This window comes from Prenolepis imparis, unplaced genomic scaffold, assembly GCF_030444845.1.
Source record: "Prenolepis imparis isolate NDT839.2.m4 unplaced genomic scaffold, iyPreImpa1.0 SCAF_3, whole genome shotgun sequence".
NCBI classification, from domain to species: domain Eukaryota; kingdom Metazoa; phylum Arthropoda; class Insecta; order Hymenoptera; family Formicidae; genus Prenolepis; species Prenolepis imparis.
The window spans coordinates 5,798,248-5,815,724 of record NW_028141161.1 but is presented as its reverse complement, the minus strand read 5'-3'; the positions used below and the strand labels follow the sequence as shown (position 1 = coordinate 5,815,724).

Genomic DNA, 17,477 nt, shown 5'->3' with positions numbered 1-17,477 from the left:
ACACACACACACACACACACACATTATTATATATACATATAATGCATACTTTCAAATCCAATCGAATACTTCCAAAATGATACTTACACCGAAAGTCCCGTCTATGTAAATCTCCTGTGATTCGGATAATAATTTTAATAATGTATCAGTGCTAAAAATAAGCACAACTTTATTATCAGCCGATACCGCATAACCTTTATATATGTTACGTGTGGGTTCATAGTTTTCTAACTGTTCACGTAGACCATGCAAATCATGAGGAATGATTGGACGTGAAAGAGCTCTATAGTGACTAAGCGTTGATTTTATATTGTTATAAGAAATATATGCTGTAGCTTCTAAATTATTGCGACACACAGTATCAAATATGTTTTTTAAAGTCATTGTGGTTTCCTGACAGAGTCGGATCATTTCTTTTTTCATGTGTGAAGCTTGAACAACGTATGGATCATTAGGATGATTATGAGCGCATTTCAAAATATACTCTTCTTCTTCTTTTATAATTATTCCAGAACATTTCAACGTTTTGCGTTTCGAACAACGATATGTGTGAAAAAGTCTCTTATCTATAATATATGTATAAGTGTCATATACATAGATTTGAGATCCTTTGCGCTTTCCTTCTATTATTTCCATCTAAAAAAAAAAGAAAGAAACAATATTAGACACACAATCCTGTATTCTGAACAAGTTTTGAAGTATTATTTCTTTATAATATTCTTTCAATATAAAGCAAACGTGTGCTATAATTTTACAAAATGTATTATACTCAGAGGATTATGATTTAAATGTAACATAAACATATAAAAGCAAAAGAAGTATCAAAAATAATTAAAGTGCTAAACTTTGAAAAGAATATGTAATATAATATATGTATATAAGAGAAAATTATATATTCTAACGTTGTAATATGTATTTATATAATATATGATAATATTACAATTTATTAAACTCACGTAAATATTACAATTTAATAAACTGAAGTAAAAAACTGAAATAAAGAGTAGAAACTTAATTACCAGACAAAAGAGAATTATATCAAGTTTACATTAAAAAAATTAATTAAAAAAATGTTGACTGATGAAAAAGAAGAAAAGTTAAAAATATTAAATCACAGATTTTACTTACAATTCAGATATGGTTTTGTTGGAATGAAACACTTTATTTATAGGTTATGTATCTAAAGCACGACGTAACGTATAGGCATTTGTGCATTGAAGGCCTTCGATCACTGTTGCCAATTTCGGGACGCGCAACATGTCAAGTCATAGGGCTTCTGCACATAGGACGCGGAAACGCTTGTCACGCGGTAAAAAGCAGTACGTTGATTGGCTACCTCTTTGCTTCTTGCCGCGCGGCAAGCGTTTCTGTGGCGCCTTTCCATCTGGACAAAAACGTGGACGGACAAGTTCACGAACGCACCAGCGCCATTATACACTTCGTCCCTATATCCCTAAATATATACCACTCACTCTCTCACGTACCGTTGTCTGAAGCAGACGTAGTATTATACCAAAGACTGATACCATAGTTAGTTGTAAGATAGATTGTTATACAATATATTTTTACATACCAAAAACGACCAACGGAGTATATTAATCTGCCCGGTGTCTAGTAGTAGTAAATCGGCGGCTAGTGGAATAGGTAACTAAAATACATGAACCCCCACATTGGTGACCATCGACGTGTGTTAGCGTCCTTTTTTTCCCGCCTTACGCCACGTGGCGAGCAAAAATTTTAAAAAGAGAGATATGCCGGCGAATTATTCGCCGACAAAAGTAGCCGAAGAAAGCAACACCGAGAGCACGACGTCCGTCGAAGAAAAACCAATCGACAACCGGCCTCCTTACTCAGAAGCTATGAATAACTTCGGAGAAGGACCAAGACCCGCGAACATCGACGCCGCCCAGACAATACGCTTACCACCATTTTGGAGAGACAACCCGGCACTATGGTTCGCACAAGCTGAATCAGCTTTTGTGTTACATCGGATAATAGGTGACGAATCAAAATTTCGTTATATAATACTCAATGCCGATCAATCCGTCCTTCCCTTCGTGGCTGACTTGATTACCAGGCCCCCCGAGCGAGACAGATATCAAACCTTGAAGGACCGCATATGCTCGACACTGGGAGAGACAAGCACAACGAAGATCAGGAAACTTCTAGGCTCACATGAATTAGGAGACCAGAAACCCTCCACCTTTTTACAACGTCTACGCAATTTGGCACCAGGTCAGGTAACGGACGAAATTTTAAAGTCTATATTCTTGGAGCAACTTCCAGAAAACGTCCGTGCCATCCTGGCGGTATCCGAAGTCCAAGATTTAACGAGATTGGCAGCCGCGGCGGACAAGGTGATCGAAGTGACCAAACCGGCATCAACAACAATCCAGGCTATCACCGGAGGACAGACAGACACGGACAACAACAAGATCCTGCAGGAGATCGCGGAGTTGAGGAAGCAAGTCAAGAAACTCTCCGTAAGAGATAGATATAGGCAACGCAGCAGATCGCGCGGACGCTTCGGAAGCCGAGGACGGTCAAGCAACCGCGGACATTCAAATCACCGTCAAGACAATGAAGATAACGCTGAATACTGCTACTATCACAACAGATTCGGCGACAAAGCATTTAAATGCACACAACCTTGCACATTCAATAAGCCGAGGGCGGTGGAAAACTAAACTCTCCGTCGCGAGTACAGGCGGTCGTCGACGGGGTAATCAAAAATAATAAACGCCTAATAATAACGGACAAAAAAGACGGAATCACTTATCTTATAGACACGGGAGCAGACATCTCAGTAATCCCGAAGAAGATGATAAGAGGAAAGCTCACACCCGTAGATTTTCAATTGTTTGCAGCAAATAATACAGTCATAAATACATACGGTAGCAGCTCACGAGTAGTGGACTTAGGACTCCGACGACCATTCAGATGGCAGTTTATCATAGCTGACGTCCGGCAACCAATTATAGGTGCTGACTTCTTGGCGCACCACGGGATCCTACCGGACCTAAAGAACAGAAAACTGGTCGACGAACAGACGCTACTGAGTACTAAGGCGAGGATGATTACAGGAAAACAGGCTACCATCGCGACAATAGACGAAGGATGCAAAGTCAAGGAACTCTTACGCAAGTACGTTGAAATCACTCGCCCTACGGCGCTCAAAGAGACCGTACACGACGTGAGACACCACATCGTCACCAAGGGACCACCATTAGCGGAGAGACCACGCAGACTGCCCCCAGAGAAGTACGCAGACGCGAAACGAGAGTTCGAGACGATGTTGGCACAAGGAATATGCCGCCCCTCTTCATCACAATGGGCAAGCCCGTTACACCTAGTACGTAAAAGCAACGGAGAGTGGAGACCTTGCGGGGACTTTCGCAAATTGAACAGCACAACGGTCGCAGATAAGTACCCGCTACCTCATATACAAGATTTCACATACCACTTAGCGGGATGCACCGTTTTTTCCAAAATAGATCTCGTAAAAGCATACTTCCAGATTCCAGTGGCGGAGGAAGATCGCCATAAAACTGCGATAACTACGCCATTCGGATTGTACGAGTTTAATAGGATGCCATTCGGGTTGCGAAACGCAGCGCAGACCTTCCAGAGATTCATAGACGCAGTGCTACGAGGACTCAATTTTTGCCACGGTTATATCGACGATTTGTTGGTAGCATCGAAAGACGAAGAGGAACACCAAAGACACCTCGAGCAAATATTTCGGCGTTTAAAAGAACACGGACTGTCAATCAACGTGGCGAAAAGCAAATTTGCGGAAAGAGAGGTCGAATACCTCGGATACACAGTAAACAAGGAAGGAATACGCCCGACGAGCGACAGAGTAAAAGCCGTCATTGACTTCAAGAAGCCGAACAATATAAGCGAGCTTAGAAGATATCTTGGGATGATCAACTTCTACCACAGATTCATCGAAAACGCAGCAACCATTCTAACACCATTAAATAAGTACCTGACAGGAGCGAAGAAACGCGACAAGCGGCCAATAGAGTGGACCATACAAGCAGAGGAAGCTTTCGACGAAAGTAAAAGACGCTTAGCAGAGACGACCTTATTAGTTCATCCACAAGGAAACGCCAAACTCCTACTCAGAACTGACGCTTCAAACGTAGCTATGGGAGCGGTGTTGGAGCAGCATCAAGAAGGAGAATACAAGCCTTTGGGATTCTTTTCTAAGAAGTTATCAGAGGCACAGCAGAACTATAGTACATACGATAGAGAACTCCTAGCAATTTACTCTGCATTAAAATTCTTCCGACACATGGCAGAAGGACGAAACGTAGTTGTACTAACGGACCACAAACCATTACAATACGCGTTCTCACAAGCTTCTGATAAAGCCTCCGAACGACAAAGGAGACAATTAGACTTTATAAGCCAAATCACTACTAATATTATTTATATTGCAGGACATAAAAATCAGGTCGCAGATGCATTGTCACGAGTAGAAGCAGTCAACCTACCAATTATTGTCACAACAGACGAACTCCACGAGGAACAGCAGAAAGACGAGGAACTCAGAGCTTTATTGGAGACTGAGACATCACTGTCACTAAAACCATTACGCTTAGACGGCGGAAACAAAACCGTATACTGCAGTGTCGACAAGGAGATCCGGATATACGTACCAAAAGTAGTACGGAAGCGAATTTTTGACAACACACATAACCTGTCACACCCAAGCGGAAGAGCAACAAAAAAGACAATCGCACAAAGATTCGTCTGGCCAGGTATGCAAAAAGATATCGCTAACTGGGCCAAGACATGCTTACAGTGTCAAAGGTCAAAAGTCCACAGGCACAACCACAGAATACCAGAGCAAATTCCAGTCCCAGACGACAGATTCCAGCATGTACATTTAGACATAGTAGGACCGCTACCAAACTCTAAAGGGATGAGATACTGTTTGACCATGATCGACAGGACGACAAGATGGCCAGAAGCTACACCAATAGCGGACACGTCAGCGAACACCGTAACAGACACATTTTTTAATACATGGATCGCACGGTTCGGAACACCTGGCATAATTACAACCGACAGAGGAGCACAGTTCGAGTCAGCATTATTTGAAGCAATGGCCAAATTAATAGGCAGTCGGAGAATCCGGACAACAGCGTACCACCCGCAGGCAAATGGAATGATCGAGCGATGGCATCGATCACTTAAAGCGGCAATCATGTGCCACGGCACCACGGATTGGACGAGTGTACTTCCCATGGTACTTTTGGGACTGCGAAACAGCTACAAGGACGACATTAAGGCATCAGCAGCAGAGATGGTCTACGGAAAAACACTACCAGTACCCGGCGAATATTTCACAGCCGAGGAACCTATGGGATGCCCGGACATGTTCCTGCAAAAACTTCGCGAGCTAATGCGGCGAGTGAGACCGAAGCCCGCAGCACATCACATCAGACAGAGAGCTTTCGTCCACAAAGAGCTGGAAGACTGTACACACGTCTTCGTCAGGGTCGACCGAGCGACTAGATCTTTGGAACAGCCATACGAAGGACCTTTCCCTATAATCAAAAGACTGACTGATTTTTTGTACAGGATCGACTACAAGGGCCTACCAACCGAGATCATCGACAGACTGAAGCCGGCGTTCATTGAGAAGGCTGGGGAAAACCAACAACTACCTGAGGACAATCCCCTCCCAGAACTTCCGCCAGCTGAAATAGAGAGAGAACATCCTGTACGAAAAATTAAATTCGCGACTCCATGAACGGAGTCACTAAAGGGGGAGTGATTGTGGCGCCTTTCCATCTGGACAAAAACGTGGACGGACAAGTTCACGAACGCACCAGCGCCATTATACACTTCGTCCCTATATCCCTAAATATATACCACTCACTCTCTCACGTACCGTTGTCTGAAGCAGACGTAGTATTATACCAAAGACTGATACCATAGTTAGTAGTAAGATAGATTGTTATACAATATATTTTTACATACCAAAAACGACCAACGGAGTATATTAATCTGCCCGGTGTCTAGTAGTAGTAAATCGGCGGCTAGTGGAATAGGTAACTAAAATACATGAACCCCCACATTTCCGCCTCCTATGTGCAGAAGCCTTAGCGGGAAGCACACACTTTTGCATCGGCACATAAGCGCATGCATAAGAAATTCGATTGGTTGAATTTCTTATGCATACATTTATGGACCAATCACATTTCTTATGCATGCGCTTATGTGCCGATGCAAAAGTGTGTGCGGGAAGTCTTACGACTTGGCGTGTTGCACGCATAGGGTGCGTTCGTTTATGCAGCGATTAGCGCATCCACTGCGTCTCTCATCTGCTGGTCACGAGACATAGGCCGGTATTCATAGTCCGTTCTTATTTCAAGACCGTCTTAAGTAATGTCTTAAGATGCAAATACGACTCTGTGATTGGTTAATCACATCTTAAGATTGTACTTAAGACATTCTTAAATATAAGAACCTTAAATATAAGAAGAGGTATGAATACCGGCCATAATTTACCGAACAAGCACTTGCGTGAATTGGCTGCTTGGACTGTATCTTCCAATGAGAAGAACCGGAGCACAGATTTTTGCATAATGCATATTTTTATAAGAAAGGCTGGATTCCGTAAAGCGCATAAACTCATGTGTCAATAGTATGGTCATTTTCCAAAATTCATTGCCACGTTAAAAATAAAAATTTTTAGCACTTGCAGTGAATTTTGGAACACGGCCTATACGTTCGTTTATGCAGTATTGCAAGCAGAGCATCCAGAGCAGAACCTCCGAGATGGCTGCGCAGATAAGCCCCTTGCATAATGCCAGGCAACAGGCAATAAGAACAAGAAATAAAAAATATCCACCACACATATAAGAGCAAAGAATATATATTATTCCCTGCTCTTATTGGTGGATATTTTTTATTTCCTGTTCCTATTGCCTGTTACCTGGCATTGTGCAAGGGGCTATAGGCTGCAGCTCTGCTTAAACGAACAACAAACTGCGCTGCAGTCGCTTTCGCAGACGGAATAAATGAACGACATCTGCGGCAGCCACTGCATAAACAAACGCACTCTAAGGGCCATTCCACAATAGGTTGCAAATGCTCTCGTTGCCAGTTGATAATTGCGGATTGACCAATCCGATTGGTCAATCCGCAATTATCAACTGGCAACGAGAGCATTTGCAACCTATTGTGGAATGGCCCTAAGACTTATATACATAGGTCCGTATTCAGAACGCGCTTGTAAAGATGTTAGCGCGTTGTTAACCAATAACAGTGCAATATCGAGCACTGTTAATCAATAACAACGTGCTAACATCTTTATAAGCGCGTTCTGAATACGGGCCAGTGACTGCGCGTTCCGTGAGAGAAATTGAAGACTACATTAAAGTGAGAGAACAATAGCAGAACAATAAGCCTGAGTGTATAATTATGGTTGCACGTCCCGAAACTGGCAACAGTGCCTTCGACAATTCATGTGTGAAAGGCCTTCGCACGCACCTTCCGTAATCGTAATCGTAACCGTTACGTAAGAATTCGACCAATCGCGTTGCTTGATTCAGAGTAGGACTGCCGAATCAAACAACGCGATTCGTCCTTACGTTATGGCCATTGCACACTGGACGCGATGAGCGATAAGCGATATCCAATAAGGGCTCTGATTTTCGTCACCACGTGTGCAATATCAGCACGTGACCACGTCACTATTAGGGTCATTCCACAATAGGTTGCAAATGCCCTCGTTGCCAGTTGACAATTGCGGATTGACCAATCAGCTGACAAGTAGCTTTGCTCTGATTGGTCAATCCGCAATTGTCAACTGGCAACGAGGGCATTTGCAACCTATTGTGGAATGACCCTTACGGTTACGATTACGGAAGGTGTGTGCGAAAATCTTGACTAAAGTTTAATGCAGGAATCACATTTTATATAAAACAAATTTTTTTATTGGATATCGAATGTCGTACTTTGAAAATCGGACATAGTGTGAATCCTACATATCGGTATCTTAAAGACACTGTCCTGTTTTACCGACAAAAATTAAAATTTTTTTAAATTGAAATTTATTAAAACATGTTATTACAATGGGATGTTCTGATTGGTTAACTCGGTGACGCATCGGATGACGCGACGCGTGACGCGCTCAGTGGAAACTCAGCCTTACGGCCGAGAGACGGTCCGAAAGTGCTTTCTGGTCTTTTGTAACAGAAAGCAGTAATGCAGAGGTATAAATTTAACACATCGGTCTTATTGGTCAGTATAAAATAATCCTTTAATTAAACAGTCATTGCTACTTAACTCATGCACGGGTTCATATTATTGGTAGTGTCCATTCCGAACGTAGTCAAATCGAACTTCATGCAATATTTTCTGTGTCCATTTCGAACGTGGTCAAATCGAACGTGTCCATTCCGAACGTGGTCAAATCGAACGTGTCTTCCGAACGTGGTCAAATTGAATTTCGTGCAATATTTTCTGAGGCCATTCTGAACGTCGGCAAATCGAACGTGTCCATTCCGAACGTGTCCATTTCGAACGTGGTCAAATCGAACGTGTCTATTCCGAACGTGGTCAAATTGAATTTCATGCAATATTTTCTGTGGCCATTCCGAACGTGGGCAAATCGAACGTGTCCATTCCGAACGTGGGCAAATCGAACGTGTCCATTTCGAACGTGGTCAAATCGAACGTGTCCATTCCGAACGTGGTCAAATTGAACTTCATGCAATATTTTCTGTGGCCATTCCGAACGTGGGCAAATCGAACGTGTCCATTTCGAACGTGATCAAATCGAACTATTTGCAATATTTTCTGTAGCCATTCCGAACGTGGTCAAATCGAACTTTATGCAATATTTTCTGTGGCCATTTCGAACGTGGTCAAATCGAACGTGTCCATTCCGAACGTGGGTAAATAGAACGTGTCCATTTCGAACGTGGTCAAATCGAACTTTATGCAATATTTTTTGTGGTCATTCTGAACGTGTCCATTCCGAACGTGGTCAAATCGAACGTGTGCATTCCGAACGTGGGCAAGTCGAACGTGGTCGAATCGAACGTGGCCATTCTGAACTTGGTCAAATCGAACTGCATGCAATATTTCACGTGGCCATTTCGAACGTGGTCAATTCGAACGTGTCCATTTCGAACGTGATCAAATCGAACTATATGCAATATTTTCTGTAGCCATTCCGAACGTGGTCAAATCGAACGTGTCCATTCCGAACGTGGGTAAATAGAACGTGTCCATTTCGAACGTGGTCAAATCGAACTTTATGCAATATTTTTTGTGGTCATTCTGAACGTGTCCATTCCGAACGTGGTCAAATCGAACGTGTGCATTCCGAACGTGGGCAAGTCGAACGTGGTCGAATCGAACGTGGCCATTCTGAACGTGGTCAAATCGAACTGCATGCAATATTTCACGTGGCCATTTCGAACGTGGTCAATTCGAACGTTGACAAACTGAACGTCAGCAAACAAGACGTGTCCATTTCGAACGTGGTCAAATCGAACTTCATGCAATATTTTTCGTGTCCATTTCTAACGTGGTCAATCAGAACGTAAGCATTCCGAACGTGGTCAATTAGAACGTGGTCACTTTTAACGGTGGGCAATTAGAACGTGGGCAATCTGGACGCTCCCGAGATAACCAAACTGCCGAACTAAGGAGGAGAATTGGATTAACATGGGCTGCCTACAGTAAACTCAGTCACATTCTTAAGAACAAGAGAGTACCCATAAACTTGAAGAGGAAAGTTTATGAAACATGTGTGCTACCAGTGGCGATGTACGGGGTCGAGACCTTAACAATCACACAGCGGAGTGCTGAAAAACTCCGCGTCACACAGCGAGCTATGGAAAGAGCGATGTTGGGGGTGAGCTTGAGGGACCGTGTGAGGAGCGATGTAATAAGACAGCGTACAGGAGTCACTGACATCATCCAGCGTGCAGCAACTCTCAAGTGGCGGTGGGCCGGACACGTAGCTAGAAGTTCCAACGACAAATGGACCAAAAGACTGTTAACGTGGAGACCAAGAGCAACTACAAGAAGCGCTGGCAGACCGCAGCTGCGATGGAGGGATGATCTGACGAGACAAGCCGGAGTCAACTGGATCCGGGCTGCACAGGACAGGACGGCATGGAGAAGTATGGAGGAGGCCTTCGTCCAGGAGTGGACGGCACACGGTTGATGAAAAAGAAAATTAAAAATTACTGATTTCTGGCGTGTTTGGTGTCATTTTAATCGCAAAAATCTCAATAATCCATTAAAATTATTTTCAACTCGATAAAATGCGAAATACAAAAATTTTATTTTCCATAGTAACATGACATATGATATGAAAGATTATATTTAAAGGGAATTTCGCGAGAGAGACTTCGGAACTCTTTGATGATACGTCATCTCGCTTGTTCTTTATTCGTTCTCGCTCTCGCTTCGACGTCATCGGGAATCTTTCCTTATCTACAATAATCACGATTGTAAACATCTTATACATAAAAACTAAAACTTTTAATTTGCATTTTATCGGTTTGAAAATAATTTTAATGGATTAATGAAATTTTAGCGATTAAAATGACACCGCAAACACGACATAAATCGGATAATTTTGAGTTAAAATATGTTAAAATTTTAATTACTTGTCTAATAAAAAATTATCTGATTTATGTTGTGATTGGTGTCATTTTAATCGTAAAAAATCTCATTAATCTAATAAAATTACATTCAAAAATATAAAATAAAAATAAAAAAATGCGAAAAAGCCGCATTTGTCACATAAATAAAACAAGTTAGAAAAGTAAAATAAAAAATAATAAGCCTCGAGAGAGATTCAATGCTTGCATACAAGAGAAAAAAGAAGAAAGGAAGAGAGAAGGAGAGAGGAGAGAAAGAGAGAAAGAGAGAGAGAAATTATACACACTGCTCGATGTTTCGAAATTTGCCAAATATTATAACGGAGGACTCTTGAAATATTATACTAGAATTCTTCAAAAATTGAAAAAAAAGCATTCTTTATTTTTTATGTATAATATTTTTATTCAAAGTAGTAGTTTAAAAAAAAAAGATATATTGTATATACACATACATGTGTATATACCTATATATATATATATATATATATATATATATATATATTATTAATATCTCGTATGTACCACAGTATACTTATATACAGTAGGGACACACAGCGTCGGAACCTTTGATCTTTTTCAGCTGACCTTTCAGCAGTCCGCCATGTCTTTAGGTTGCAGCACCGTATCAATATTTTTGTTGTACCCATTACTATTAAAACAATTTTGCGCGAAATATTTTCGATATATTATTTTATATTCATTTTTTCTGAATAAAAATTTAATATTGCATAAAACGCGAAATCAAAATGATAGTATTGTAGTTTTACAGATTATATTTTACTATAAATGTAATCACAGTAATGGAGTTATTGGGTTCTTTATGTTGAACGGGATTGGCATGACTTATAAAAATGGTCGCTTACGATGCGCAAGCAAATCTGCGCGGCTGATTTGAGAACAAAGGACTGTCCCTACTGTATGTAAGTATACTGTGGTATGTACTCGATATAATATATTTTTTTCGAATAATTGCATTTCGCGTGTTATCATATAATCTCTTATTTTCAATTACTGTTTCTCACTGCGACCGCAATATTACTGAGATGGCGCTAGCGCGCAGCAATTTTTTTCGGGCGACACAAACTCCCGTAAGACCATTGGCACAGTATAACTACATAGTGCGTTTTCCATTTAGCGACACAAGTTGACACAAGCATTATTCTATCTTTGTTCTACATTCTATGAGAACAAAGATAGAATGATGCTTGTGTCAACTTGTGTCACCAAATGGAAAACGCCCATACAGTAGTGACAGTGCTAGAAAATCAGCGAGTAAATTTTCTTTTACGCATGCGTTAGCTGTAAGGCTAAGAACATGGCGGACTGTCATGGCGATATCACAATATTGTGGCGGTATATTGCTAACTTTCAACAATCACGTTTTATATACTGTTTTATAATTTTATTAATACATTTTTAAAATATACTAACATTAAAAACAGAAAATAATTTGCATTATTATCTTTATCTCATTAAAAAAGACTTTGCGTAAGACGTTATCGCGATTCTTAATGTTCAAATGAAGCGCCCGTAAGGCTTACAACATGGCTGACCGTCACGTGATCGACTCACGGCATCAAAGGAGCCGACAGCTACTGTCACTACTGTATGTAGTTATACTGTGCCATTGGTCTTTAATAGTATCTCGTCGGTGTTAAAGAAGACTAGAGTCTTCTTGGCTAAAGCCCCTTGCACAATGCTAAGCGATAGCGATAGGAATAGCGATAGCGATAGAATAATATCTAACCTCTGTTCCTATTGGTAAATATTTTTTATTCCACCAATAAGAACAGAGAATAGATATTTTTCTATCGTTATCGCTATTCCTATCGCTATCGCTTAGCATTGTGCAAGGGGCTTAAAGCTCAAGCAGCCATAAAAGAAGAAGAAGAAGAAGATGCAATCTCTCCTCTTTCTCAAACTAACGAGCATCTTGTGATTGCAATGCCATCTATAGGTATCTATAGGTACTATTGCCGGGCCTCGGTTTGGGTCGCATAGCCCGAACACACAGTTCGACCATGGTATAAGTACAAGGTTATGCTCATTCCGTGTTCACCCACTGCGCAGTCAAAGTGTGACGTCACACTCGGGTAACTCTGATTGGACTATAATTAAACATGGCGGCCCCCCGGTGCTGTTTATATCCGGAGAAACGTGATTGTGAAAGATTGTGAATATTACAATGTCCTGTTCTGTGAAAGGTTGTGGCAATTATTATCGAAAGACAAAATTGCTTGATGGGAACAGTATAAAATATTTTTCGTTTCCGAAAAATTTTACGATCGATATTAACATTTTTATATATTCGTTTTTTATACTTTTCTATATTTATTGAGTTTTTAATGTTATTTATTTATATTTATTAATTCATAAACTATTACTTCACAACAAATTTTTTTCTGCAAACTTGAAATCAAAATAATATATCTGACGAGAATGCTGCTAACATAAGCTATTTGGAAACAACAGTTTTAAATTTACCGCTTATCTGTGACGTCACACTTTGACAATTCTGATTGGTAGCGTGCGCAAGAGCATACCCTTGTATTTATACCACAGTATATACAGTAGCGCAGCTCTCTGTCGGCACCAGTGAACTATAACCATACTGGAAGTACAACTCCTTTGTTCTCGAGCGGTCAGAGAGAGATAGTTGAATGGCGACCGTCTGTTCTTGTCTAACTGCACGTACCACGTGACTCGCTATACTATCCACTCTAAAAACATTTATGCATTTTCTATATACCAAGTACCAAGATTCAAGTACACGCACACGCATCCTTTTTTCATTTATTAACACTTTCTTCCCATTCTTCTTTTCCAAAATTGCACATTACTTGTAGGTATAAGTACTTGCAATGTTTGCATGACACGAATCGAGACGAATGTTTTCAGCTAAGATAGTTCATGTTAAAAGGAGACAGACGGTCGCCGTTTAACTATCTCTCTCTGACCGCTAGTACCCATTGAGGGGGTAAGGCAGTTGTACTTCCAGTATGGTTATAGTTCACTGGTCGGCACCTTTGATGTTTATGTAACATAAAATGGAACGCGCATGCGTGAAATCAGCGGGTATAACCAGTACTGCCATCTAAACTTTTATCTCATTTTCTCTTTATTTTCGCTCTCTTTTTAGCACATTACTACATGTAAAATAAATTAATTTTAATAAAAATTATGTATATAAGAGATCACACATTGTTAATAATATAATGTCTAATATATATAAGACAAATAAATACATAAAAAAATATAAAATATTATATAACATAATTTAAATATTAAAATAAATAATAATTTATACTTGACATAACAGATAACAAAAGAATCACATCAAATATTCATATATTTACATATTAATGTGCACACATATATATTTAACACAATTAAAAGCTTAAAATTAAAAGAAATATTTAAAAAATTTTTATAACATGATAATATATGCGTTTAATTAAAATCCGTATATTAAAGTAAATAAATGAATAAAAAAACCAAGATATTTATTAAATATATTTATTAATAAATAATTCTATATTATATATATATTTTATAACAAATATTTTATAGGAAAATTATAAAGTGCGTAATTATAATTTATGTTTTATTTTATCTTAAGAAATTATAATGTACTATAATGTACAATAAATTATACATATGTACTTATATCGCAAATTATTTATTATTATTTTTTCTCTTTCAAATCTCTCACCTAACCATACCTCAGCTACACGATCCCTCAGTATGAATCAGAGAGAGAAAACCAAAAGAAAGAGTGAGAGAAAAGTTCAGATGGCGGTACTGAATATACTCGCTGATTTCGCGCATGCGTACTCCATTTTATGTATCAAGAAATTGAGAGAGTTGCGCTACTGTATATACTGTGATATTACTGAGAGGGCGCTAGTACACAGCGCTCATTTTCCAGTCACACTAACTCCCGTAAGACCACCGGTCTTTAATAGTACTTCGTCATTGACTATAGCGATACGGCACGTTTCACCGCATAACTTCGGCGGTTGTTCTTTATAATATAATGCAAGGAGACACAGTAATAGTTGCGGCAGCAACAGGTGGATCAGGTAATACAGGTAGCAGTGCACTAACAGTGCCCCAAAAGAAAACACCTTCGATGGCCAAACCCAAGTGGCACGCACCTTGGAAATTGTACAGAGTTATTAGCGGTCATCTCGGATGGGTGAGAAGTTGCGCTATCGAACCTGGAAACGAATGGTTTGCCACTGGTTCAGCTGACAGAGTAATCAAAGTGGGTAAAATATTTATTCTAATTTGTTAAATTTTTGATTACTTGTATTAAATTATTTGTTAATTTTTAATTGCATTAAAGATTGCTCAAAAAAGGTACATTATTCATATTGATAATTTTATATTTGCAATAATTTTAGAATTACAATAAAATTTTCGCGCCTTAATTGCTGCGCCTGGCCATATTTTACTTTATTTTGATTTTATTCTAATTTATTTACATTTCTCAGAACATAGAACATTTGCAAGAATAATAATTTTTTTCTTTTTTTTTTAGATATGGGACCTTGCAAGTGGAAAACTGAAGGTTTCCTTAACCGGTCACATAAGCAGTGTACGCGGTCTTGCCTTCTCTCAAAGACATCCTTATTTGTTCTCCTGCGGCGAGGACAGTCAAGTTAAATGCTGGGATCTCGAGTACAACAAAGTGATCAGACATTATCACGGGCATTTGTCGGCCGTATATTCCATGGCGTTGCATCCCACCGTGGACGTTCTCGTAACAGCTGGACGAGATTCTACGGGAAGAGTATGGGATATGCGTACGAAGGCGAACGTCCATACGCTGGTCGGGCATACCAACACAGTGGCCAGTGTGATCTGCCAATCCGCTGAACCGCAAATCGTCACCGGCAGCCACGACTGTACGATACGTTTATGGGACTTGGCAGCCGGAAAGTCCCGGGCGACCCTGACGAATCACAAGAAGAGCGTTCGAGCTCTGGCATTTCATCCGTCTTTGTACATGTTCGCCTCGGCATCACCGGACAATATCAAACAGTGGAAATGTCCGGAGGGGAAGTTCATTCAAAACTTATCCGGTCACAACGCTATAGTCAATTGTCTGGCTGTAAATGCCGATGGGGTCTTGGTATCCGGCGCCGATAATGGCACCATGCATCTTTGGGACTGGAGAACCGGATACAATTTCCAGCGACTCCAAGCACCGGTTCAACCTGGCTCGATGGACAGCGAGGCTGGAATATTCAGCATTACGTTTGACATGTCGAGCACTCGCATGATTACAACGGAGGCTGATAAGACTATAAAAGTATATAAGGAAGACGATACTGCGGTGTAAATTTTCTTTAATTATATTGTATAATTTATCTTTTTCTTTAATTATATTGTATAATATATTTTTTTCTTTAATTATATTGTATAATTATATTGTATAATAAATAATTATATTGTACACTTGCGATCTAATAATCATCTATGGTGATATCTAATTATTCTTTTTTAACATTGTATATCTTATCTATTATCTATTTTCAGACTGAAAAGACACATCCCATTGATTGGCGACCAGACATAATAAAACGAAGGAAATACTGAGGATCTTAAATTTATGAGCACTATTTAATTTAAAAAAGCTTATTTTATATAATATTGTTTCCATTTTGAGAATTCAAAAGATATTCAGTGGAATAATGCTGGGTGTTTTAAAGCTCTTCATTCAAGTCGAAATCTTCTTCGGGAAAATCTCCGACCTTCAGGTGCGTCGGCTTCACGAATCCTCCATATTTTGGTGGACATTAGAAATATCTTTTACCACCAACACTGTCGAGAATATAAAAAGCAAGACACAATAAGAAAATTATTATTGTGATATCACAATGAAGAGAGTGGTATTAAATTATACATTTACCTTCCATCATTCTTGCCCAGAGGTTCATCATATTTAATGCCAATCCACCAGCCTTCTTTAAATTCAGTTTTACCTAATAATAAAATAAGTAATTTAAAAAAATGTCATACGACGAAAATATCACATTTAAACAGATAAAAATATATTTTTCATGGAATGTGTAAAAGTACGAGTGTAAATGTACTAAGATTCTACTAACCAATGTATAAGATAGTAGCTCTTCTTTTTGGTTGATTTGGAACAGATACTTCGCAGCGATCTCCAATTTTACATAAACTGGCTAAACGTTCCTCCGCTTCTTCTTCCTGTTTCTTTTCCTCTATTTTCTTCTTCATTTCTTCCTCATTATATTTCCCTAACTTATTCTTCTCCAGAAACGCCTTAACAGTATCTGTATTACATATTCAAGTATAAATAGGAGCTTATCATTTGTCACAATTTTGTATACAAAATAAGTTGCAAAAGTTTGTACCTGTCTTCTTAGCATATTCTTCTTCAGATATCTCAAACTTCATTACATTATTCAAGTCTTCTGTAGTGGACGAGAAGTTATCGATGACCTGCAATATTATTATTCTTTATAACTTTTTATTAATAAAATACGAGTACAGAAGACTTGAATAATGTAATGAAGTTTGAGATATCTGAAGAAGAATATGCTAAGAAGACAGGTACAAACTTTTGCAACTTATTTTGTATACAAAATTGTGACAAATGATAAGCTCCTATTTATACTTGAATATGTAATACAGATACTGTTAAGGCGTTTCTGGAGAAGAATAAGTTAGGGAAATATAATGAGGAAGAAATGAAGAAGAAAATAGAGGAAAAGAAACAGGAAGAAGAAGCGGAGGAACGTTTAGCCAGTTTATGTAAAATTGGAGATCGAGTACTCTGCGTTGATACCACTGCTT

At 39.3% G+C, this 17,477-nt stretch overlaps 3 protein-coding genes and 1 pseudogene across 4 annotated transcripts in view; 3 read left to right on the top strand and 1 right to left on the bottom strand.

The window, feature by feature from the left end:
- The first annotated feature begins 1,751 nt into the window (after positions 1 to 1,751).
- LOC145934322 (uncharacterized) lies at positions 1,752 to 2,687 on the top strand. Its single transcript, XM_083034686.1, has one exon. It carries the CDS (start codon positions 1,752 to 1,754, stop codon positions 2,685 to 2,687), a length of 936 nt encoding a protein of 311 aa, XP_082890812.1.
- An 11,920-nt stretch (positions 2,688 to 14,607) lies between these two features.
- LOC145933686 (pleiotropic regulator 1-like) lies at positions 14,608 to 16,328 on the top strand. The gene is made up of 3 exons (XM_083033657.1): positions 14,608 to 14,913; positions 15,190 to 15,989; positions 16,191 to 16,328. Exons 1-3 carry the CDS (start codon positions 14,683 to 14,685, stop codon positions 16,228 to 16,230), a joined length of 1,071 nt encoding a protein of 356 aa, XP_082889783.1. The 5' UTR covers positions 14,608 to 14,682; the 3' UTR covers positions 16,231 to 16,328.
- Positions 16,329 to 16,357: 29 nt separating this feature from the next.
- On the bottom strand, positions 16,358 to 17,129 carry LOC145933687 (tubulin-folding cofactor B-like; annotated as a pseudogene). Its single transcript, XR_014424913.1, has 4 exons — positions 17,036 to 17,129; positions 16,763 to 16,954; positions 16,564 to 16,636; positions 16,358 to 16,475 (listed from the first exon to the last, which is right to left on the bottom strand). The product of XR_014424913.1 is annotated as a tubulin-folding cofactor B-like (transcript).
- A 46-nt stretch (positions 17,130 to 17,175) lies between these two features.
- The window catches only part of LOC145934320 (tubulin-folding cofactor B-like), a 1,061-nt gene continuing 759 nt past the window's right edge, over positions 17,176 to 17,477 (top strand). The window contains exons 1-2 of the mRNA XM_083034684.1: positions 17,176 to 17,234; positions 17,316 to 17,452. Coding sequence (XP_082890810.1) covers positions 17,192 to 17,234; positions 17,316 to 17,452 — 180 coding nt within the window. The 5' untranslated portion in view covers positions 17,176 to 17,191. The remainder of the gene's footprint in view (positions 17,235 to 17,315; positions 17,453 to 17,477) is intronic.

Bases quoted from the DNA above. Each gene is read 5' to 3' on its own strand.
- LOC145934322 (XM_083034686.1), top strand. From the start codon at position 1,752: ATGCCGGCGAATTATTCGCCGACAAAAGTAGCCGAAGAAAGCAACACC.
- LOC145933686 (XM_083033657.1), top strand. From the start codon at position 14,683: ATGCAAGGAGACACAGTAATAGTTGCGGCAGCAACAGGTGGATCAGGT. The intron at 14,914-15,189 runs GTGGGTAAAATA...TTTTTTTTTTAG, and splicing joins CAGCTGACAGAGTAATCAAA to ATATGGGACCTTGCAAGTGG. The intron at 15,990-16,190 runs GTAAATTTTCTT...ATCTATTTTCAG, and splicing joins AAGGAAGACGATACTGCGGT to ACTGAAAAGACACATCCCAT.